We start from the raw sequence: 17,918 nt of genomic DNA, 5'->3' as shown, positions 1-17,918 counted from the left end.
TGTTCGGTCAGTCTGCCAGGACAATTATGTTGAGATAAGAAACCTTCTCGTCGTGTGCAGACACAACCGGCTTGTCCGACAACATTATGTGGACGTTCCGCTTACAGATTTGTGTAGCCATGACAGCTGTCGAAGCCAGAAGAATCGCAATGGCAGATGCAATTAGGGAAATCACGCCCTCGATTGTTGTGTCCAGGATGAACAAGAACACTGCAAATACCATGCCTCCCAGTGCCGCCAAGTAAGAAAGAATGCAGACTATGATGTTCAGCGCAAATAACGTGTAGAACATTCGAATGGACGCTGTCTGTTTTTCCCCTTTGTCACTGACTTGCAGTCCATATAAACCCGTAACGAACAGCAGTGGTCCTCCAAATAATAGGGGAAGGTTGCGTAAACATTCTTCGCCCGAAGGGTTTTCTGAAGAAAGTAGACCTTTTTTTTACCGAAAACATGGTTCGATAACTTCCCTTATACAATATGCGGTGCACATACTCTGTAATTGTACGGATACGTTTTACTGACCGTGCGCACGCATTAATCTAAAAATTTCCGATACCTTAAAATTGTTTGTTGATACTTTGGGCTGTTTTGATACCGCTTAGTTAGCAGTTCCGAAACCAGTACACAAAGTTCGTTGATTTTGCTATTGTGAACAGTTCCGGAACACTTACGGTACTACTGTAGGCAGAGCACGGTGAGCAGTACTACTCCAAAGCCACTTTCGATAATGGAGGCACACCGTAGTTTCTGCAGTCCTTCCGAATTTCCGCCCATTATGGTTGATGATTGTTTAATAATTCAAGCTTCGAACTATATGACTTTTATACCAAGACTTTATTAACCGCACTGCGGTATCTGAAATTTTACAACTATCGCATATTTATTGTGTACAGTACGTCTGCTTGCGAAAAGCTACTCTGCTAGTATATCGTTTTATTTTGCTTTACTGTAGCAAACAGTCAGCAAATGATGAGTAACACTATGTATCACAACAATTGACTGGTTTCCCTTCGCTGTAAATCTGGCATTTAAGGCACGGATCTAATCACTTTCAACAATCTTTCTACATGTTCGCTCGCTTACGAGCTACGGTTTTTAAACTGCATTTTTATGAAACAAGCCTGCCTGGTCTCCAGTGCGATAAATATGCTCTATCATACGTAAGCCAGCTTGATTTCTGCAATACATATACGCACCGGAAGCCAACACAATACTGCGATCTGATCGGGACCATATTTATTTTTATCTTAATAATAATACTAATAACTGGTTTATTGTCCTTCGCTACGAGGCAGCGCCTTCTTTTAGCTAAGACAGGGAAACAGACATGGGGTACATACATCTTACCATTTTCGAGTGACACTAACTGTACACTACAGATAATTTTCTTGATCAAACCAGAACTCAGATGCATAACTTCCAAAAAAATCGCTGGAATGTTGCTGCTGTGCATTTACGGTAAATCCTTTTCCTTTACGTTTATTGCGAAAAGTGTTACAGCAGACGTAGTTGCGCGAGCGACAAAATGCTGATAATCCCTTCGCCTTAGTCAGTGTCATCGTCATCACTAGTGTCCGTGCCGTTTTCGTCACGCGAGCCTGGAGTTAAAACAATTATTGGACACGGAAGATTATAAATTATGGTCCGTGCTATCGAAAAATCATAATGCATTGGCCGTGCCTGGTTCTGAAATCTCGAATGCGTACACCTTCCTCCAGAGGTTGATCTGTCATAAAAAGACATGCGTCAGTGAGCTTTACGATTGCGTTTTCAAGAGAAAAACTCCGGCATCCGACAGTTTTACAACTCCATAAAATGTTATTAATAAAATATTATCTTAACAGTTTCCTCTCTCGGTGTGGTGACTGGATGACCAAAAAGTCGTGTTCAGGATGCTGGTGATTGGTAAAACAAGTTGCGCATAAATCGTAGTTGTGGCATACAAGGCATTTGAAACGCATGCCCACAATGGGATTTTCGTCGCAGACGTCGCAGCGAACGGACGGATGACTGGTCATCTCCATCCGTACCGGCTCCAACAGTCCCACTGATCCGTTAGCACGGAATTTTGCGTACACCATCCGGCATTTGGCGGACTGCAAAAACGCCTGTTATTGGCTACGAATCAGCAGTGCGGAATGCAAAAAAAAACATCTAGCAGTTCTCTCTTACCAGTGCGGCTCGGGGTTTACGAATAGCAAAGAAGTCATGTTGGCGATGGTTTCTAGCTAGGCACGTCTCACACAAATCATAGTCAGGACACGTCAGACATTTGAAACGGATACCGGTAATCGGGGTGCTTCGACAGACATCGCAGGTAACTTGCCGATGAACTGTGACATTTTGTCCGTGCGTTGAGATGTCTGCGTTGCTGTGACGGACCTGCAGAAGGTGCGAGACCTTCTTTACCGATGCGAAAAAATTACCAAGAAAATGAAAAAAGACTTACTGACGCGATTCTCTCGTGAGTGATGTGGGTTTCGCTGGAGGGTGCGTCGAAGTCAGCTAAAAATTTGGCAATAATTGGATGTAACCCGAACATTTTGAAAGCAGCACTTCCGAGCGAAGCACACTCACTAGGATATACCAAATCAGCTACAGTAACTACAGAACTGTGAAGCATGTAAAGTTATTTCTTGAGCTCAAAATTAATTTTTTTTAATTTATAACCATTCTGAAAATCTAGCTTTGATACGTATACATACAATTATTCGTACGCAGATCACACCTTCATCGGCGAAATCTTGAAGCGATGCATTATTCATGAAGCCGAGCGCATCTCGTTGGTACTGTTTCTCGTATATCCAGATGAAGCGAAATATGGCTTCCAAGTGGTGATCATTCTCATTATCCAAGTGAAAGCGACTTCCCAGTTTGTCCATTAGGAATCGGAACGGCTGAACTCCAATATCCGCCCGCTTCCGAACCAGCTCCTCGATATCAGTATGGTGTGTAATCGGAGTCCCTAGATGATACTCTTCGATGTCACGGTAGACCGGCAAATTGTAAACGTGTTCCAGATCGGACTCAGGAAAGACTCGGCGCACACCGCGGCAGTCTTCGACTAATTCGATTCTTGGGCGCCCACCCACGGGTGACTGGTGATTTCTCCAAAAATCACTGGACATGATGACAAACATGGGATTGGTGATGCCCAGCAGACCGAGGGTGGTGACCGGCAAATCAACGCGGTCGTTGCTGAAGACAATGATATCTTTCGGCATCCCGTGATAAATCAGAAGAACAAACAGTTTCCACAGTTCTTCCGGCGTCCAACCACGCAGCCCAATGGAATCAACATATCCTTCTAAATGAATAATCTCGCCGGTGCCGTCACTTGTTGTCCGTTTTGGTTGGTCGCCTTTATTAAGCAACCACAAGAACGTGCTCTTTCCGGTTCCTTTGGCTCCCACCAGCAAAAGCGAGTCCGTTTGCCGAATACACAAGTTCAGCCCGTTAACGAAAGCCACTTTTCGTGCACGATCCCGCGCGGGCCTCTCGATTTGCGCGGCTATTGTTTGCGCTCGTTGCTCAGCCTGCTGTATATTTTTTATCAGATTGTTGACACGTTCGTCGTAACGCTGTCGCTCAGCCGCCCATTTCCGCTGCATTACTTCCTGGTCGCGCTGAAATTTCCGTTCTAGGCGCTCCCGATCAGCTGATGCAGAATGACGTAGTCCATTCATTTCCATTTCGTGCTCCCGTCGATTGCGGGCTGAGCTGGCTTCGAGTCTCCGTTCCATATCAGCCATGGCTGTTTCATGTGACATCCGGATGGCATCGGTATTCCTGACCCGAACCCGTCCGAAAGCATTTCTCCCTTCCAGAATTTCCGATAAATCTGTAAGGGTTTGATGGATTCTGGGTCCTACACTGACTGCAATACCCATTGCTCGCAAGGCATCCATTATGAACAGATAACTGAAGTTTTCGGAGAACACGTAATAACTGCCAAAGAGTAACGCGAACCAGTTTCCTAATACGGCAAATGTCTGGTGCAACCGGCTGTGTGAGAACTTAGAAACGCTCTAAAACAAGGGCCCTACTAGTAAATTCTGAAGTTTTCATGTCAAGTTGCACACTTTTACCAGGCACAATACCTAGTACATGCACAAAAACCTTTACGTATGTCACCGGCACAGACTCAATCAACACGCGCTCCATAACCAAGCAGAAATGTTTGACATGGCTATTCGGCTGTTTATTTCAAAGTCCGCAGTAGTCACTGCCTCGTCTGGCATCCGATAGTGCACATAGTGATAAGCTAAACAAATTTATCAACACACTTATGAACATAGCTACTACATGTACTTGGTTCTCAGAAAAGCGAGCGCGATAACATTATAACCGCTTCGCGATGACTAAGACAGTAGCCACTCAACATCAAAATCCCGGCATCAAAACAAAATAAAATCATTAGTAAGCTACGATACAAACTCTATGTACGACTGTAAACAAAACTAAAAGGACTGCGCACCGACAGATGCGTAACACACCGGTTTCACGTTAGCAAACAGCTAGGCAGAATAACGCGGAATAAAGCCTTGCCCTGATGGTCTGCTGCATTTCAAGGCTTTTGCTCTAAGCTCTGCACTTCCGCAGAATAATCGCATCTTCTAACAATGGTGGCAACGACTATTAAATAATTTATGAATTCCGGTAGAAACATTTCCGTCAGAATTATTACAGTGCCCTTTACCCAAATTCCCCGGAGATGGGATATACAGTAGTGTTAAGTTCTTAACCTGCTCCTTCGGTTAGTGAAAGAATTCTACCCACCTTGTACCACCATTCCTACAACAAAATACAAGATACAGAGGCACAATGCAATTTAATCTACAATTTAGTGCAGCTTAGCAAACCGATTAAATGTCGTTTCTGAAAAGGCAGCATACAGGTGTTGGCGAGCGCAAATTATGATAGCACTGCGTATTAACCTACCCGACATGTCGCTTGTGTTTGACTCGACGTAACCCGTGTGTTCAGTCACTTACATGTGAGCACTACAGCTAAAAAACGTACGTACGTAATTCCTTTCTTTTGGTAGCTCGTTGTGTTGCATTTGCTTCAGAAAAAGGGGTGTATTTCTGCAGTGTAGAAAAACGCACATTTTGTAGTAATCGTGGAAAACGAGGTTATGGAACGAGAAGCCGCGGTCAGAACTACTTGGTTCTGGAGAGACTGGTGGAGCCTTGGAGGGTTTATGTTCCACTTCATCGCGTCCACGGATTATTTCCGTGGATAACGAACGGAGCCGACCAGTGCTGTTCGGGTCTCCTGGTGATCTATGGCCCTTGCCTGAGCCTAACGCAATTTACCGGCATCGCAGCGCTATGTAGCGTCATTTTCCAATCAATAAATTTAATGTCCGAGGAAAATAAAACATCAATTGTCATGATATCTGTCTGGACGTCGTTGTATTATGCCAGCGCACTGTTTCGTATACCGGTATTTCCCATTACTGCAAAGGCGTTGACTGAAGCCATTAAAGACCTAGAGACGTTTCTGCAGAAATGCGAACTTTCGGCTGCTCGCCGGAAAAACGTGCACCTTTTCATTGGGACCTACGCAATAGCGATGCTCATACTTGCTGCTATCATTTGCTATGCACGCGAGGGGGACGATTTTCCGACCTATGAGAATGTTGTTTTTCTTGGTCTCAGCTTGCACCCTAAGGTCTTCATTGCGGTGTTTCAACTGGTTCCGTTATTCTGCAGCAGCATGACACAAACAGCGTTTGCTTTTACGTTGGCATACGACAGCTTTGTGCTAGGATTTGTTTAAACAGAACAGCGACTCAGTCAAAGCGATGTTGAACGGTATGGGAAAGAAAAATGATGAGGTGATGGTACTGTCAAAGTCGTGAGAAAATCACTGGACATTGTCAAAAATTACCGAGAAGCTGGACAATGTTTTCGGTCCCATTCTGCTTGTCGAGGCGGTAATGGATGCTGGAGGAAAGCAGTTGTTGTGGGACTGGCTATGGGTGGACGACCGCGAGTCCCGCTGGGTGTATCTGTGATAACCGGCTTAAATAATGTCGGGTACGTGATTGGCAGTGGCCTGTGGAATTTATTACTGCTTCTTCATTGGACTATCGCTGCCGCCTATGTAAAATGCCAGGTACATGTTAGGAGTTTTCCGGTTTATATAGCGCCAGAGCCCATAACACAAGTATCATACGAGTGTGCTTCAGTTGTGCCTTAAAGACCACTTTGACAATACGGTTCACAACATCGATCACTGGTCCTGGTTCAGAGTTTTCTTCATAGTTCTTGTGTTTTGCGTGAGATTACCTCTTCCGATTGGCGTAATTGTGGGGAAGATCCATAATAACAGTGCCGTGCATATAAAACCGTTTATTTGGAAGTCAAGGCAGCATAGAAGTAACGAATTTTTTTATGCAGCTACATGCATATGGTAAGATTTAATCGAAAGGAGGTTGTCCAAACTCCAAACCATCTCGGTATACCTGTCTATTGGTACTTGCAGGCTCACAGCATTGGCCGTCTGTACTACGAAGCATGTGAAGTTGCGAAGCATGATCGTCGGAGCGAAGTTACAAAAATCACAAAATCGGTCAATGAGCGGCTGCGAGATTATCCGGTGTGTTTCATAGCGTGTGGACTGGCCAATATCGACACAAAATTCCTATTGACGGTATTATTGTGGACAGTATACAATGTCTACTCCTCAATTTACTGTTGTTTTTATTCAAAAAAAGGTATTCGGAATTTTCCTCACATATCTGATTGTTATCCACGAATTGACGAATCGGGAAGAGCTAAGAATAGGGTGCACGAACGGCAAAGGGCTGGCCTCGCTGAACGAAAGTCAAAACCATGCAGCCCAGAGTTAATGAGGAAACAGCTGGGATACGTCTGACTCTATAACTGTGCGGGATACAGGCACTAACTGCATGGTGTCAAAAAAATAACGGTGTAATACATTTATCGGCCAATGAGTGCAACATGCGATAACAACACCGGAAAATTTAATACCGCGATAAAAATACGATGCAGGTGATTATGTTTGTGCAACCTGTTACCTGATAGCCTGATGCCATCTGCTGATGCCAGGCTGCCATCCTTTTTCGGTTAGACGATGCTCGGTTTCATTGTCAGTGTACAGAATACTATACAGTAGGTGCTTGTTTACTAATAGCACGACTACTAGTCGTACATATCGTTTTAAATTTTTAATGAATTATAGAAACGCGGCAGAAAAATATTCGTACTTGTACTCCAGTAGAAATCTACTATAATTTGTAATCAAATTTGGACGCTAATATAATCATGACAATCGATGTTATTTACGTATGTTGGTCGTTGAAACTCAAGGCAAATTATGGAATTCGCCCAAATGCCATACACTTACTGATAATAGTTAAAATATTTATAGCATGAGACAGCAAAATAAATTTCTCGAAATCTCAAGACGCTCCACATGCATTTTCACCCTCCAGCGGTCGTAAGTATCGTTCTGTTCACGCACTACCCGTCATTTTTCCGCAGTGCACCATGATTTTCCATATTTCTGCCCGCAGGCAGTGGAACAAAACAGCAAGTGTTGTCGGAAGCGTGCTGCTACATTTCTGCATGACCAGTCATAACCAGCTGCTTTCTATTACAGTAACTTAACGTTAAACCTGCATGTGTTAAACGATTTTTATAGTCTACGGGTTGCCGGTATGTGAGCATCGTATAGCGTAGCATGTACTGTAATTACTTGGTATCCATTGCCGGTTAATTTTGACAATGTGCCCTTTTGAACCGCGCCGGGATGCGGTGGAAGATGCTTTCCGTATGCAAAAATATTCCCGCAGGGACAGCCTCTTCAGTAAAGATGAAGCTGTCATCATACGAAAGGCACAGGAATTCGGTGTGTCCGTGGACGAACTGTGCCGACTGATGCAGTTGCGGGGAATCAGTGTGCGGCAACACATTAACGATCAGTATGGGGATTTAGAGGGACTGGCAATGCAGATGCTAACATCACCCACCAAAGGTAATCAAATTCATAACATCTATCGTTTTTATATTTTCCGCCGAGTAAATACATCAACGATTAGAGCCTGCACATAATGCATAAAGTATATAAAAAAGCCCGCTAACAATTACTGCTCTAGGTCCGGGTTCTTAGATTTGCAAATAAGATTATTGAAATCGTTTCATCAATAATGAAAACCAGGTCTGGACGAATCGCCACATGACTTGGACAAACGGCAGCAGAAATTTGGCAAAAATGTTATCCCAATGAAAGAACCGAAATCATTCTTGCACTTGATGCTGCATACGCTAAAAGAGCCGACACTGATTATTCTGGAGGTGGCGGCGGTTGTGTCGTTGGCACTGGCTGTGTGGAACATCGTCCGTCCGGATGGTAAGCAAAGCACCGAGGCCTTTGTCGTATATACCCGAAAGGCGGTCTTCCAGTTACCCAATTAAATTTTCGATATACAAAGGGAATAAGTGCCGCTTGCCAATTTAGCTTCGGTAATATTTATTTCATGGTTTGAAGACTAGAAGTCTACTCTAGTTTTGTAACGCCTTGCAGCGGAGAAAGATGCGCAGTCGTACGAGTGGATTGAAGGCGTGGCTATTGTGGTGGGTGTGATGGTCATAGTGCTGGTCAGTGCCACTAACGATTACGGGAAGGAGCAGCAGTTCCGTGTTTTACAAGCTAAGGTGCGGGAGGAGCACAAAGTCACCGTCATTCGCAAAGGCCAGATTATTCTCATTCCGGTACAAGAACTTCTGGTGGGGGATATCTGTCAAGTGAAATACGGTAATAATGACTAATGAGTGCCCATCACTTTTTGTCAATCATTCGATACATTCATAAAAGAGCATAAGCCGATCTAACGGGAACTTTTTTGGGTTATCTTGCCGCAGTTGCAACAACTCATTAGCAATTTACGTTTTTGGTTCGGATATTACGTTTTATTATTTTCAGGTGATTTAATTCCCGCTGATGGTGTGGTCCTACAGGGTCAGGAATTGAGACTAGATGAAAGCTCTCAAACAGGTTAAGCGTCAAAAAGGATTTCATAATTTAGCGCAATCGAAGCGGTCTTTTTCATATTACAAGCAGTAATAATTTATATGAGTTTCATGTATAATTTCTCGCTGTACTCGTACTGCAGTACTACTCGGGTAGTGTATCAAAACGTCTGCATGTCAGTCACCGCGAAAAGTAGCAGTGGCTGCATAAACGCCTTCCAGCAATCGTGCCCCGATGGTAATTAGTTGATAGGTACACGTGCTAGACTTTTCAAGGTGGCGAGGATCATCTTAGCATGATGCCTGGCAAGCACGTGGCACGCAGAACATTTAAATGATTTTTTGCAGGCGAATCCGATCCTGTGAAAAAAGATTCCGACACCGACTGTCAGGTTTTGTCAGGTAGGTGAATTAAAGCCATCTGCTTTTTTTATTATGCTCTTCATTGGAAGTTTCGGTACGTACTGAGCCAAACGCTTTACTGTTTCAATATTTATCAAAAGCGGCAAAATAATTTTCCACTGTCACTAACTATTTCTATACGCCCTGCGATCTACAGAGCCTTTCATTACAGGCACCCACGTGATCGAAGGCTCCGGGCGTATTCTGATTTTAGCGGTCGGCGTGAATTCTCAAAGCGGTTCCATTTACAAACTGCTCGGCGCCGTTCAGGAGAAATCTAAATCCAAAAAGCAAGCCCCCAGCGGTATTACCGTGCCAGATAGCGAATCCAATTCGACCGACGGAAGCCTCGATGGCACACCTGGTGAATCCAGTAGCGCAAAAAAATCGGTTGATGAACAACGGAAACAGACCAATCATTCCGTCTTCCAGTCTAAACTAAACATTCTGGCGTATAAAATTGGAATTCTGGGTAACATTTGCCTAAGCGCCATAAGACATACGTTTTTGCGCATCGCAAGGTGTTATTTTTGCAGGTTTGGTATTTTCTGCCGGCACCTCCATTGTGATAATAATCCGTTTCTGTGTGGAGAACTATGCAGTGCAAAAAAACGGCTGGAAAACGCACGATGCCACTACCATTTTGGACAGTATTATTGTCGGTATTACTATTCTGGTGGCAGCCATCCCAGAAGGTCTCCCGTTGGCCGTGACTTTAACGTTGGCATTTTCAGCAAAAGTCAGTCTTCAAACTGATGCATTGTATCTGTTAGCAAACACCGATCGCACACGTTTCAACATTCCGTTATTACAGAAAATGATGCAGGATAATAATCTCGTGCGACACTTGTACGCCTGTGAAACAATGGGATGCGCCACAACCATCTGCTCCGATAAAACCGGGACATTGACTACAAACCGGATGACGGTTACCGAGTCATGGATTGGAGGTGGGTAGTTACGAAGAAATTTTTTAATTTATATTAATTTTAGAATTTTCAAAAGCCCATACTTAATGTATACGTACAGATAGTACGTATGTATGTATATACGCCTGGCGCCATAATGGTTTTATTACTCGTATAAAGGTCAAATCCACCATCCAATACCCAGTCCGTCGTCTGTAAGTCAGAAGATCCTGGAACTCATCAGCAGTGCCGTCGCTATCAACTCCAACTACACATCCGAGGTTGTTGCCAACAAGGAAGGCGGACCACCGGAGCAGCGCGGTAACAAGACCGAGTGTGCTCTACTCAGTTTCGCTTCTTCGCTGGGAGTGGACTGTCACCAGATAAGGCAAGCCCATCCAGAAGCGTCCTTTCTCAAGGTATTCACATTCAACTCCACACGGAAGTCAATGTCAACCGTTGTGGAAATTCCCGGTGGCTGGCGCGTGTACGTCAAGGGCGCTGCTGAGATAGTGCTTTCCAAGTAAGCCAAACCATGCAGTGATTGTTGTAGGAGTAAACTGAAATAGGATAATAAATTTTACGAAGTTTTCCCAATTACAGATGTAGCTTTATTTTGACTCAATCCGGATCTCCAGTGCCTCTTTCACCCGAAACCTCTCAAAGCATCGCCGACACCGTGATCTCTCCCATGGCCAGTAACGCCCTCCGCAGCATCTGTATAGCGTACAAGGATTACCTTCTCGACAGTGCCCAAAATAGTATTCCTTCCAATGCGCAGGCATGCCGATCTCGACCGGATTTCAATGACGAGAACGCCATCGTCTCCGATCTCACCTGCTTGTGCATTGTGGGTATCGAGGACCCAGTGCGACCTGAAGTGCCGCGGGCCATTCGGCGCTGCCAACGCGCCGGGGTTACCGTGCGAATGGTCAGCGGGGATAATGTGCAGACAGCGCGATCTATTGCTCTGAAGTGCGGAATTATTCGACCCGGCGATGGGAGTCTGGTTTTGGAAGGGAAAGAGTTTAATCAGATGATTCGTGATTCTAACGGCCAGGTATGCTTGTCCTTACAAAAATTCGAAACACGGGATATGTGGTGATTTTGACCGTTTTTTACGGCACATTCAAATAACCTAGGTGGATTCGGTGCGATTCAATAATGTATGGCCACAACTGCGCGTTTTAGCCCGCTCGACACCCGAAGACAAGTTTACGCTAGTGGATGGAATAATAAACAGCAAAATTTCCAAACACCGCGAAGTAAGTTTAGATAGAAACCGATTGATATTTTTAAGCAGCATCTGGTATTTCTATTTGAATTTCGTAGGTTGTGGCGGTCACGGGTGACGGGACCAATGATGGTGAGTGTACATGTCCCACAGTGACAAGCGTGAGAAAGCTCCTCGGTTTACTTTGTTGTTTGCAGCTCCTGCTCTGCGAAAAGCTGATGTGGGCTTTGCAATGGTAAGATGGCGAATCAGGGTCTAGCCTTAATTAAATTCGACGTGACCTTTTGAAATTCGTGCTTTTGGATGGACACGCTTGCAGCACTTCTACGTTTTTTTTCAAGCTTTACTGATAATTGTCTGCCAAATTTAATGGGATCAATGATCCAGCTACCGAAGTACCGACAAAGTCATCATGAATGCTTTGCAGGGGATCGCTGGTACAGATGTGGCCAAAGAAGCGTCGGACATTATCATCACCGATGACAACTTTATCAGTATTGTCAAAGCGTGCATGTGGGGACGGAATATCTATGACAACGTGGCGAAATTCCTGCAGTTCCAGCTGACGGTTAATGTTGCTGCCCTCAGTGTCGCCATCGTAGCGGCTTGTGTTATTGGGGTACACCGCTCTTACTGACTTGCGATTTCTTCTGCAGTAAATTTATTTTACAGGATACTCCCTTAAAAGCCGTTCCTATGCTATGGATAAATATGATCCAAGATACGCTGGGGTCACTGGCGCTAGCCACAGAACCGCCTGGCGAGGCACTTTTACAACGGAAACCGTACGGCAGAAAAAAGCGTATCATATCCAGGATGATGGCACGCAATATCCTCGGTCAAGGATTGTACCAAGCCGGCGTTTTGCTTCTCATTTTGTTCTATGGTACATCTGAAACTTTTTTTGTTACATAAGGAACAGCCGCAATTTAGCGCGTTTGCCAAATCCTGTTTTCAAAACACCTACTGGAATTCAAAACATTGTGACAAAATACTTCTTAATAATTTTACATAACTTACCTCTGTTCCCATCTAGTTCAACACATGATGTGTATTTCTTTAATACGTTTTGCAGGGCCTCGTTACTTCGAGATCTACGAAGACCGGGAAATCGGTCACGTTGTTGGAGAGCCGAGCTTCATCTACACGATGATCTTCAATACCTTAGTCATGATGACGTCGTTCAACTTAATTAACGCGCGTTGGATCCATAATGAAGTCAACGTTTTTGCCGGGATCCATCGGAATCTGTACTTTGTTATATTGTGGGCCGTGATGGTGGCGACGCAGGCAATCGTGGTACAGTTTGGCGGCTACGCATTCGCTACACAACCACTGGAAGCCGATGCCTGGATGATCTGTTTATTCTTTGGATTCGGCTCGCTGCTTTGTTATCAGCTGCTGCGTTTTGTCCCGGTTCAATGGAAGCAGACAAAGAACAGCCGATTGTTTTGAGATATAATAGACAAAATTAAGTGACCTGCAATTAATGCGGCAGTTACGCAGTATGAAATAATGCAAACCATACCACCGATATGGTCTACAAGCTTTCCCAGATTAACCTAATTTCTTAACAGAATTCATGCATTAATAGTACTCGAACAGCCTATAGTACGTCTTCATCACAAAATGTACTAGACACATGCCCGCGCTTTTTTTGAAAATTTATTGCTTTTAGAGTAAACTGATGCGTTTGCTAAATAAAACAAGCATTCAATTCGTTTATGCGGAACGGCGATAGCGAGGCATCCTAGCAAGTTATTAGCTCAGTTCAAGCCTTCGTTGCTTGTGTAGCAAAAGAACAGCCATCGGCACGGTTGTTAAGACATACATACTCGTACCTGAAACAATTCCCGTTTTTCCCTTAATTATTGGCTGCACGATGATTGCGCGGTGCAACCTTTGCGGTTGTCTGTTAGTGCAACCAACTATGGCGCTGCAACCAATGCAACTAACTATGGCGCAACATTCCGTGTTAATGTCCTGAGGCTCCAGAAAGGAACAGATTTTGAGAATAATTTCCAGTGGAACACGAATAATACCGCAATACAATTTTGATTTGGAATACAATTTTGATTTTTGAATTCGTATTTGGAATCCCAATTTGATTGTGCTGGATTCAAAACTTGTGCTGGATTCATCGCGCCGCCATGTGAAACTGCTTGGGTCTTCAACGAAGTTACTTGGGGGGAAATTTACATGAACCCCAAGTAATGTGGGTACGTCGTTTCCATCATGACGCGTCGCGTTCTTAAGTCTCGTAGAGCTCGTTTTCTGCCTCTCTGCCTCAATTTCTAGCTTTTCATGCCACTCCAACCGTTTTCCTGCTCCGGATGTGGCAAGCAGCTACGGGCATGGGGGAACCACAGGAACGCGTGCCCAAAAACGCTGTCCTCGACCCTGGAGCCTATCCCACTAACCCCAGCCACAAGCGATAATTCCGCCGCACCCGCACCTACGCCTCCACCAGCGGTGACTTTCCGTCCATCAAAAGTGCGTATCATGCGCCGCATCCCCCACGGAGCAAGACCCGCCGCAAGGGCTTCCTTGGTGAAAGCTCTCCAACAGGTCGCCACTAATAACGACAACAACTCGTGGTGGAAGTTGTTGTCGTTTGCGCCCACGGCCCTTCGCCTACCTGTCAAAAGCAAGTCCCCACACTCTGGGTCCCTAGCATCCACGGTCAAGCAGAACATCGGGACTTTTGACAGCGGCACTGCGACTGCCCCCACATCCCCGCCACCCTCTAGGAAAACACGTACGGACCAGGACGATCTTGTCCGCAGGGTCGGCCAGAAAATCGACGACGGGTCGATTTCGGGAGCAATGCGGGTTGTCCTGTCGACAGATGCCGTTCTTCGACCAACCCCGGAGGTTTTAGCGGAATTGCGCGAAAAGCACCCCCAGAGCGCCCCTCCTGGGGTAGTTCGCCTCGACCCGCCTCCACCAGTACCTGCTCGAATAACACGTGAGGAGGTCTTCGCAGCCATCCAGAGCTTCCCCAAAGGATCGGCCGCGGGACCGGACGGCTTAAGGCCCCAGCATCTTGCAGATATGGTCGGTCCCAAGTTGGACGACCACTCCGCCCCCTTATGTGACGCACTGGTGGCAGTGCTGAACATCGCAGTCGACGGAAAGGTTCCCACTGATGTGCGCCCAGTGTTTTTTGGCGGAAAACTCATCGCGCTAAGGAAGAAAGATGGCGGTCTCCGTCCCATAGCAGTCGGGATGACACTACGCCGATTGTTAGCCAAGATAATATGCGCCCGTTTGAAAGACCGTTCAGCAGCCATTTTATCTCCACAGCAGTTAGGAGTGAATGTTTGCGGTGGCGCAGAGGCAATAGTACACGCGACCAGGACGTTTATTGAATCGCCTGGAGACACTACCAAGGTTGTTCTGAAGGTGGATTTCAGAAACGCTTTCAACACTTTGTCCCGTGAAGCCGTCCTAGCCGCTGTGATGAAGCATTTTCCGGAGTACAGCGATTTTCTCTTCTGTGCATACGGCCATCATTCTACGCTATATGTGGATGACGTGTCGCTGTCTTCGGAGTCAGGCGTTCAACAGGGTGATCCGCTCGGTCCATTGCTGTTCAGTCTTGCGCTGCACCCATTGGTGGCCCTGCTGAACGCGGAACTCAATGCCTGGTTCTTAGACGACGGAACCCTGGGCGGAGCGCCAACGGTGGTAGCTGATTGTTTCCGTCGCATTATTGAAGGCGCACTCGCCATCGGCTTGCAAGTTAACGAGGCTAAGTGCGAACTGCTGGTGTTTGGGGGAACACCTGATTCGCGGCGTGTCGTCACTGAGGAATTCCTCGAACGTTACCCACGACTACGCATTTTGACGGAATCCACCATGTCTCTGCTCGGAGCTCCCGTACTGGATGACGCGATCGGGCCTCTTCTCAACGAGAAGGCTAGTACCTTGAAGTTGATGTGTGAACGACTTCAGTTACTACCTAGTCATCAAGCGTTGTTCCTCCTTAAAAACTGTCTCGGAGCGCCGAAAATTATCTATATGTTGCGGTGCTGTAATGCATGGAAATATCCCGCATTACTATACCAGCTGGATGAAGCGATGCGCTCCTGCTTCCAAAATCTGTCGAATGTACGGACCAATCACAACGACTACCCGCCTTGGCGTCAAGCAACACTACCGGTTAGCAGAGGTGGAATTGGCATCCGCCGGTCGGAAGAATTATCCCTTCCAGCCTTCTTGGCTTCGATTCATTCCGTATCCGGCTTACTTGCTACACTTCTGCCTAACCACGCCGCTGTTGACGCTACTGGTGCCTCGGAGTCTTGGAAATTGAAAGCCCGTCAACCCCAACTCCCGGAAACTCTTTTTCGAAAGTCCCAAAAGGCCTGGGACTTGCCGTTATGCAACGTGTCTCTTGCGGCCCTCCTGGAGGTATTTCAAGGAGACGAAATCAACACTGCGCGCCTGCTTGCCCAGTCTAGACCAGAAGCCGGAATTTGGTTGAACGCCTTGCCGTCCGCTCACATCGGCAATCTACTGGGGGACGACGAACTGAAGATCAGCATCGGCCTCCGACTCGGCGCCACGATCTGTGAACCGCACGACTGCGTCAAATGCCACAAACCCGTTGGTGGTTACGGGCACCACGGGTTATCGTGTGTTTTCTCCGCCGGACGGCATCCGCGCCACGGCGGGTTAAACAGCATCATTTGTAGGGCCTTTGTATCCGCTGGTGTGCCTGCAAAACTAGAGCCGCGCGGCACATCTCACACAAACGAACGCCGCCCGGATGGCTGCACGACATTCGCCTGGAAGCGCGGATTGTGTCTTGCATGGGACGTGACATGTGTAGACACGGTTGCGCTATCGCATCTTAAAGCCACTTCCACCACAGCGGGAGCGGCCGCTGCCCAGGCAGAAGGAAAGAAAGCAGGGCTATATTTCTATCTGACCGGCCGCTACCTATTCGTCCCGATCGCTTTCGAAACACTAGGCCCGTGGGGACCTTCGGCGATCGCCATCATCAAAGAGCTGGGAAAAAAGACTGCAGCAGCACACCGGGGAAGCACGCTCGCACGAATTTCTGCGACAGCGTTTGTCCATCGAAATTCAGCGGGGAAATGCGGCTTCAGTGCTGGGCACGATGGAAGGGCTAGATAAACTAAACGAAATTTTTCTGTTATAGTCTAATGTGTTCCTTTTCTTGCTTATGCATCGCGATTTTGATTTGACCAATAAAAAGTGGAATTTCATTTTGGACCAGTCTTGGCGCGCGAATGTTTTTCGCTGACCAAGGAGTCAAGGACCACTCCCTAACAGACAGAAATAAAGGCAGTCAAGATTCTTTTACATATTGCGCCCCTAAGAGCGCATTGCAGAGAATTATTATCACACTACACCATTCCGCTGTTCTTTAATAAACTTGCACTATAAAATATTTTCAACCGTGGGAAATGTTTCCAGGATAATCTTTTCACTTAGTTATACAGCAGTTGGACGAAGGCATCCGGAAGAGTCAAAACGGCATAATCCCGCTTCATTTACAAGGACCCTCAGCAACAGTGAACAATTTAACGAAAACTCTGCCATGAGAAAACATTATAAGAGCGGTAGAAGGCGAAACAGTGCAGCTTCACTGCAACGGCAGCAACACGTCGGCTTTCAGGAACGGTGAAAATCCTCCATCACAGTTATGGCTGAACGGCACACCACGCAATTTCACGTACGCTAATGTACCTCGGCCATTCGGAAGCGAAGTCAACCGATGCAGCTGTCATGGCACTGTTACTGATTCCACCGTTTCGCGTGAAATCGTGCTGAGCGACACAAATCCGCATAGGGGATCCTTGACGGTCGAATTAGTCGAGTTGACCCATATGCATGCCGGACAGTATGAATGTGTCCAGTATAACGGCAGCCAGTTTGTAGTGACCCAGACGTTCCTAGTCAGTCCGCAAATAATTCCGTCGCAGGTTTTTAGACCGCCGATGCTCAACGTAACAGCAAGAGTAGGTGCCGTTGTGAAACTGGTCTGTGTCGTTCAACTGCGAGTAGTTGTGGGCCGCTTAGCCAGTCGTTTTATCTGGAGAAATAAAGATCATGTGATATACGCTCCAGGAATAACTGAGTATAGGCTCGGTTTATCAATGAAGGATAACTCGGGGGTGTCTGTGTGGACGGCAGCTGATGGATTTTGCAACTGTAATTCGACTTTGACTATCCATAAGGTCAAAGCAAACCATGCCGGCAGTTATCAGTGCTGGTTCAGGACTGATGACCTTTTTCAAGAGTGGATAATGCAAGAAGTGTATCTTAGCGTGATTCCCTAAATCTATGCCACGCCTCGAGTGCAGTCAAAATGCAGATCAACATTGTGAATGGAAG

The 17,918-nt window shown here is 46.1% G+C and overlaps 2 protein-coding genes across 4 annotated transcripts; one reads left to right on the top strand and one right to left on the bottom strand.

Annotated features, from left to right (window-relative positions):
- Positions 1–1,275: 1,275 nt before the first annotated feature.
- LOC129584283 (uncharacterized) lies at positions 1,276–4,187 on the bottom strand. Of its 3 annotated transcripts, none has more exons than XM_055476417.1 (6): positions 2,732–4,187; positions 2,453–2,508; positions 2,176–2,385; positions 1,846–2,099; positions 1,684–1,729; positions 1,276–1,601 (listed from the first exon to the last, which is right to left on the bottom strand). In XM_055476417.1, the coding sequence occupies exons 1-6, from the start codon at positions 3,909–3,911 to the stop codon at positions 1,377–1,379; spliced, it is 1,971 nt and encodes a 656-aa protein (XP_055332392.1). In that variant the 5' UTR covers positions 3,912–4,187; the 3' UTR covers positions 1,276–1,376. The 3 variants fall into 3 exon arrangements, 2 of the variants coding, with proteins under 2 accessions (XP_055332392.1, XP_055332393.1); XM_055476418.1 differs by having other exon boundaries at positions 1,401–1,601; positions 1,947–2,099; XR_008689866.1 differs by lacking the exons at positions 1,276–1,601; positions 1,684–1,729 and having other exon boundaries at positions 1,960–2,099; positions 2,709–4,187.
- Positions 4,188–7,619: 3,432 nt separating this feature from the next.
- LOC129584447 (plasma membrane calcium-transporting ATPase 2-like) lies at positions 7,620–13,255 on the top strand. Its single transcript, XM_055476609.1, has 16 exons — positions 7,620–8,010; positions 8,194–8,385; positions 8,560–8,790; positions 8,959–9,030; positions 9,354–9,407; positions 9,580–9,879; positions 9,944–10,146; positions 10,222–10,357; positions 10,496–10,838; positions 10,919–11,375; positions 11,458–11,580; positions 11,648–11,681; positions 11,747–11,784; positions 11,977–12,168; positions 12,222–12,435; positions 12,625–13,255. Exons 1-16 carry the CDS (start codon positions 7,761–7,763, stop codon positions 13,002–13,004), a joined length of 3,219 nt encoding a protein of 1,072 aa, XP_055332584.1. The 5' UTR covers positions 7,620–7,760; the 3' UTR covers positions 13,005–13,255.
- The last annotated feature ends 4,663 nt before the right edge of the window (positions 13,256–17,918 follow it).

Source organism: Paramacrobiotus metropolitanus, unplaced genomic scaffold, assembly GCF_019649055.1.
Source record: "Paramacrobiotus metropolitanus isolate TYO unplaced genomic scaffold, Prichtersi_v1.0 Parri_scaffold0000013, whole genome shotgun sequence".
NCBI lineage: Eukaryota > Metazoa > Tardigrada > Eutardigrada > Parachela > Macrobiotidae > Paramacrobiotus > Paramacrobiotus metropolitanus.
The sequence above is the reverse complement of the archived record's forward strand: the minus strand, read 5'-3'. Positions and strand labels throughout refer to the sequence as shown.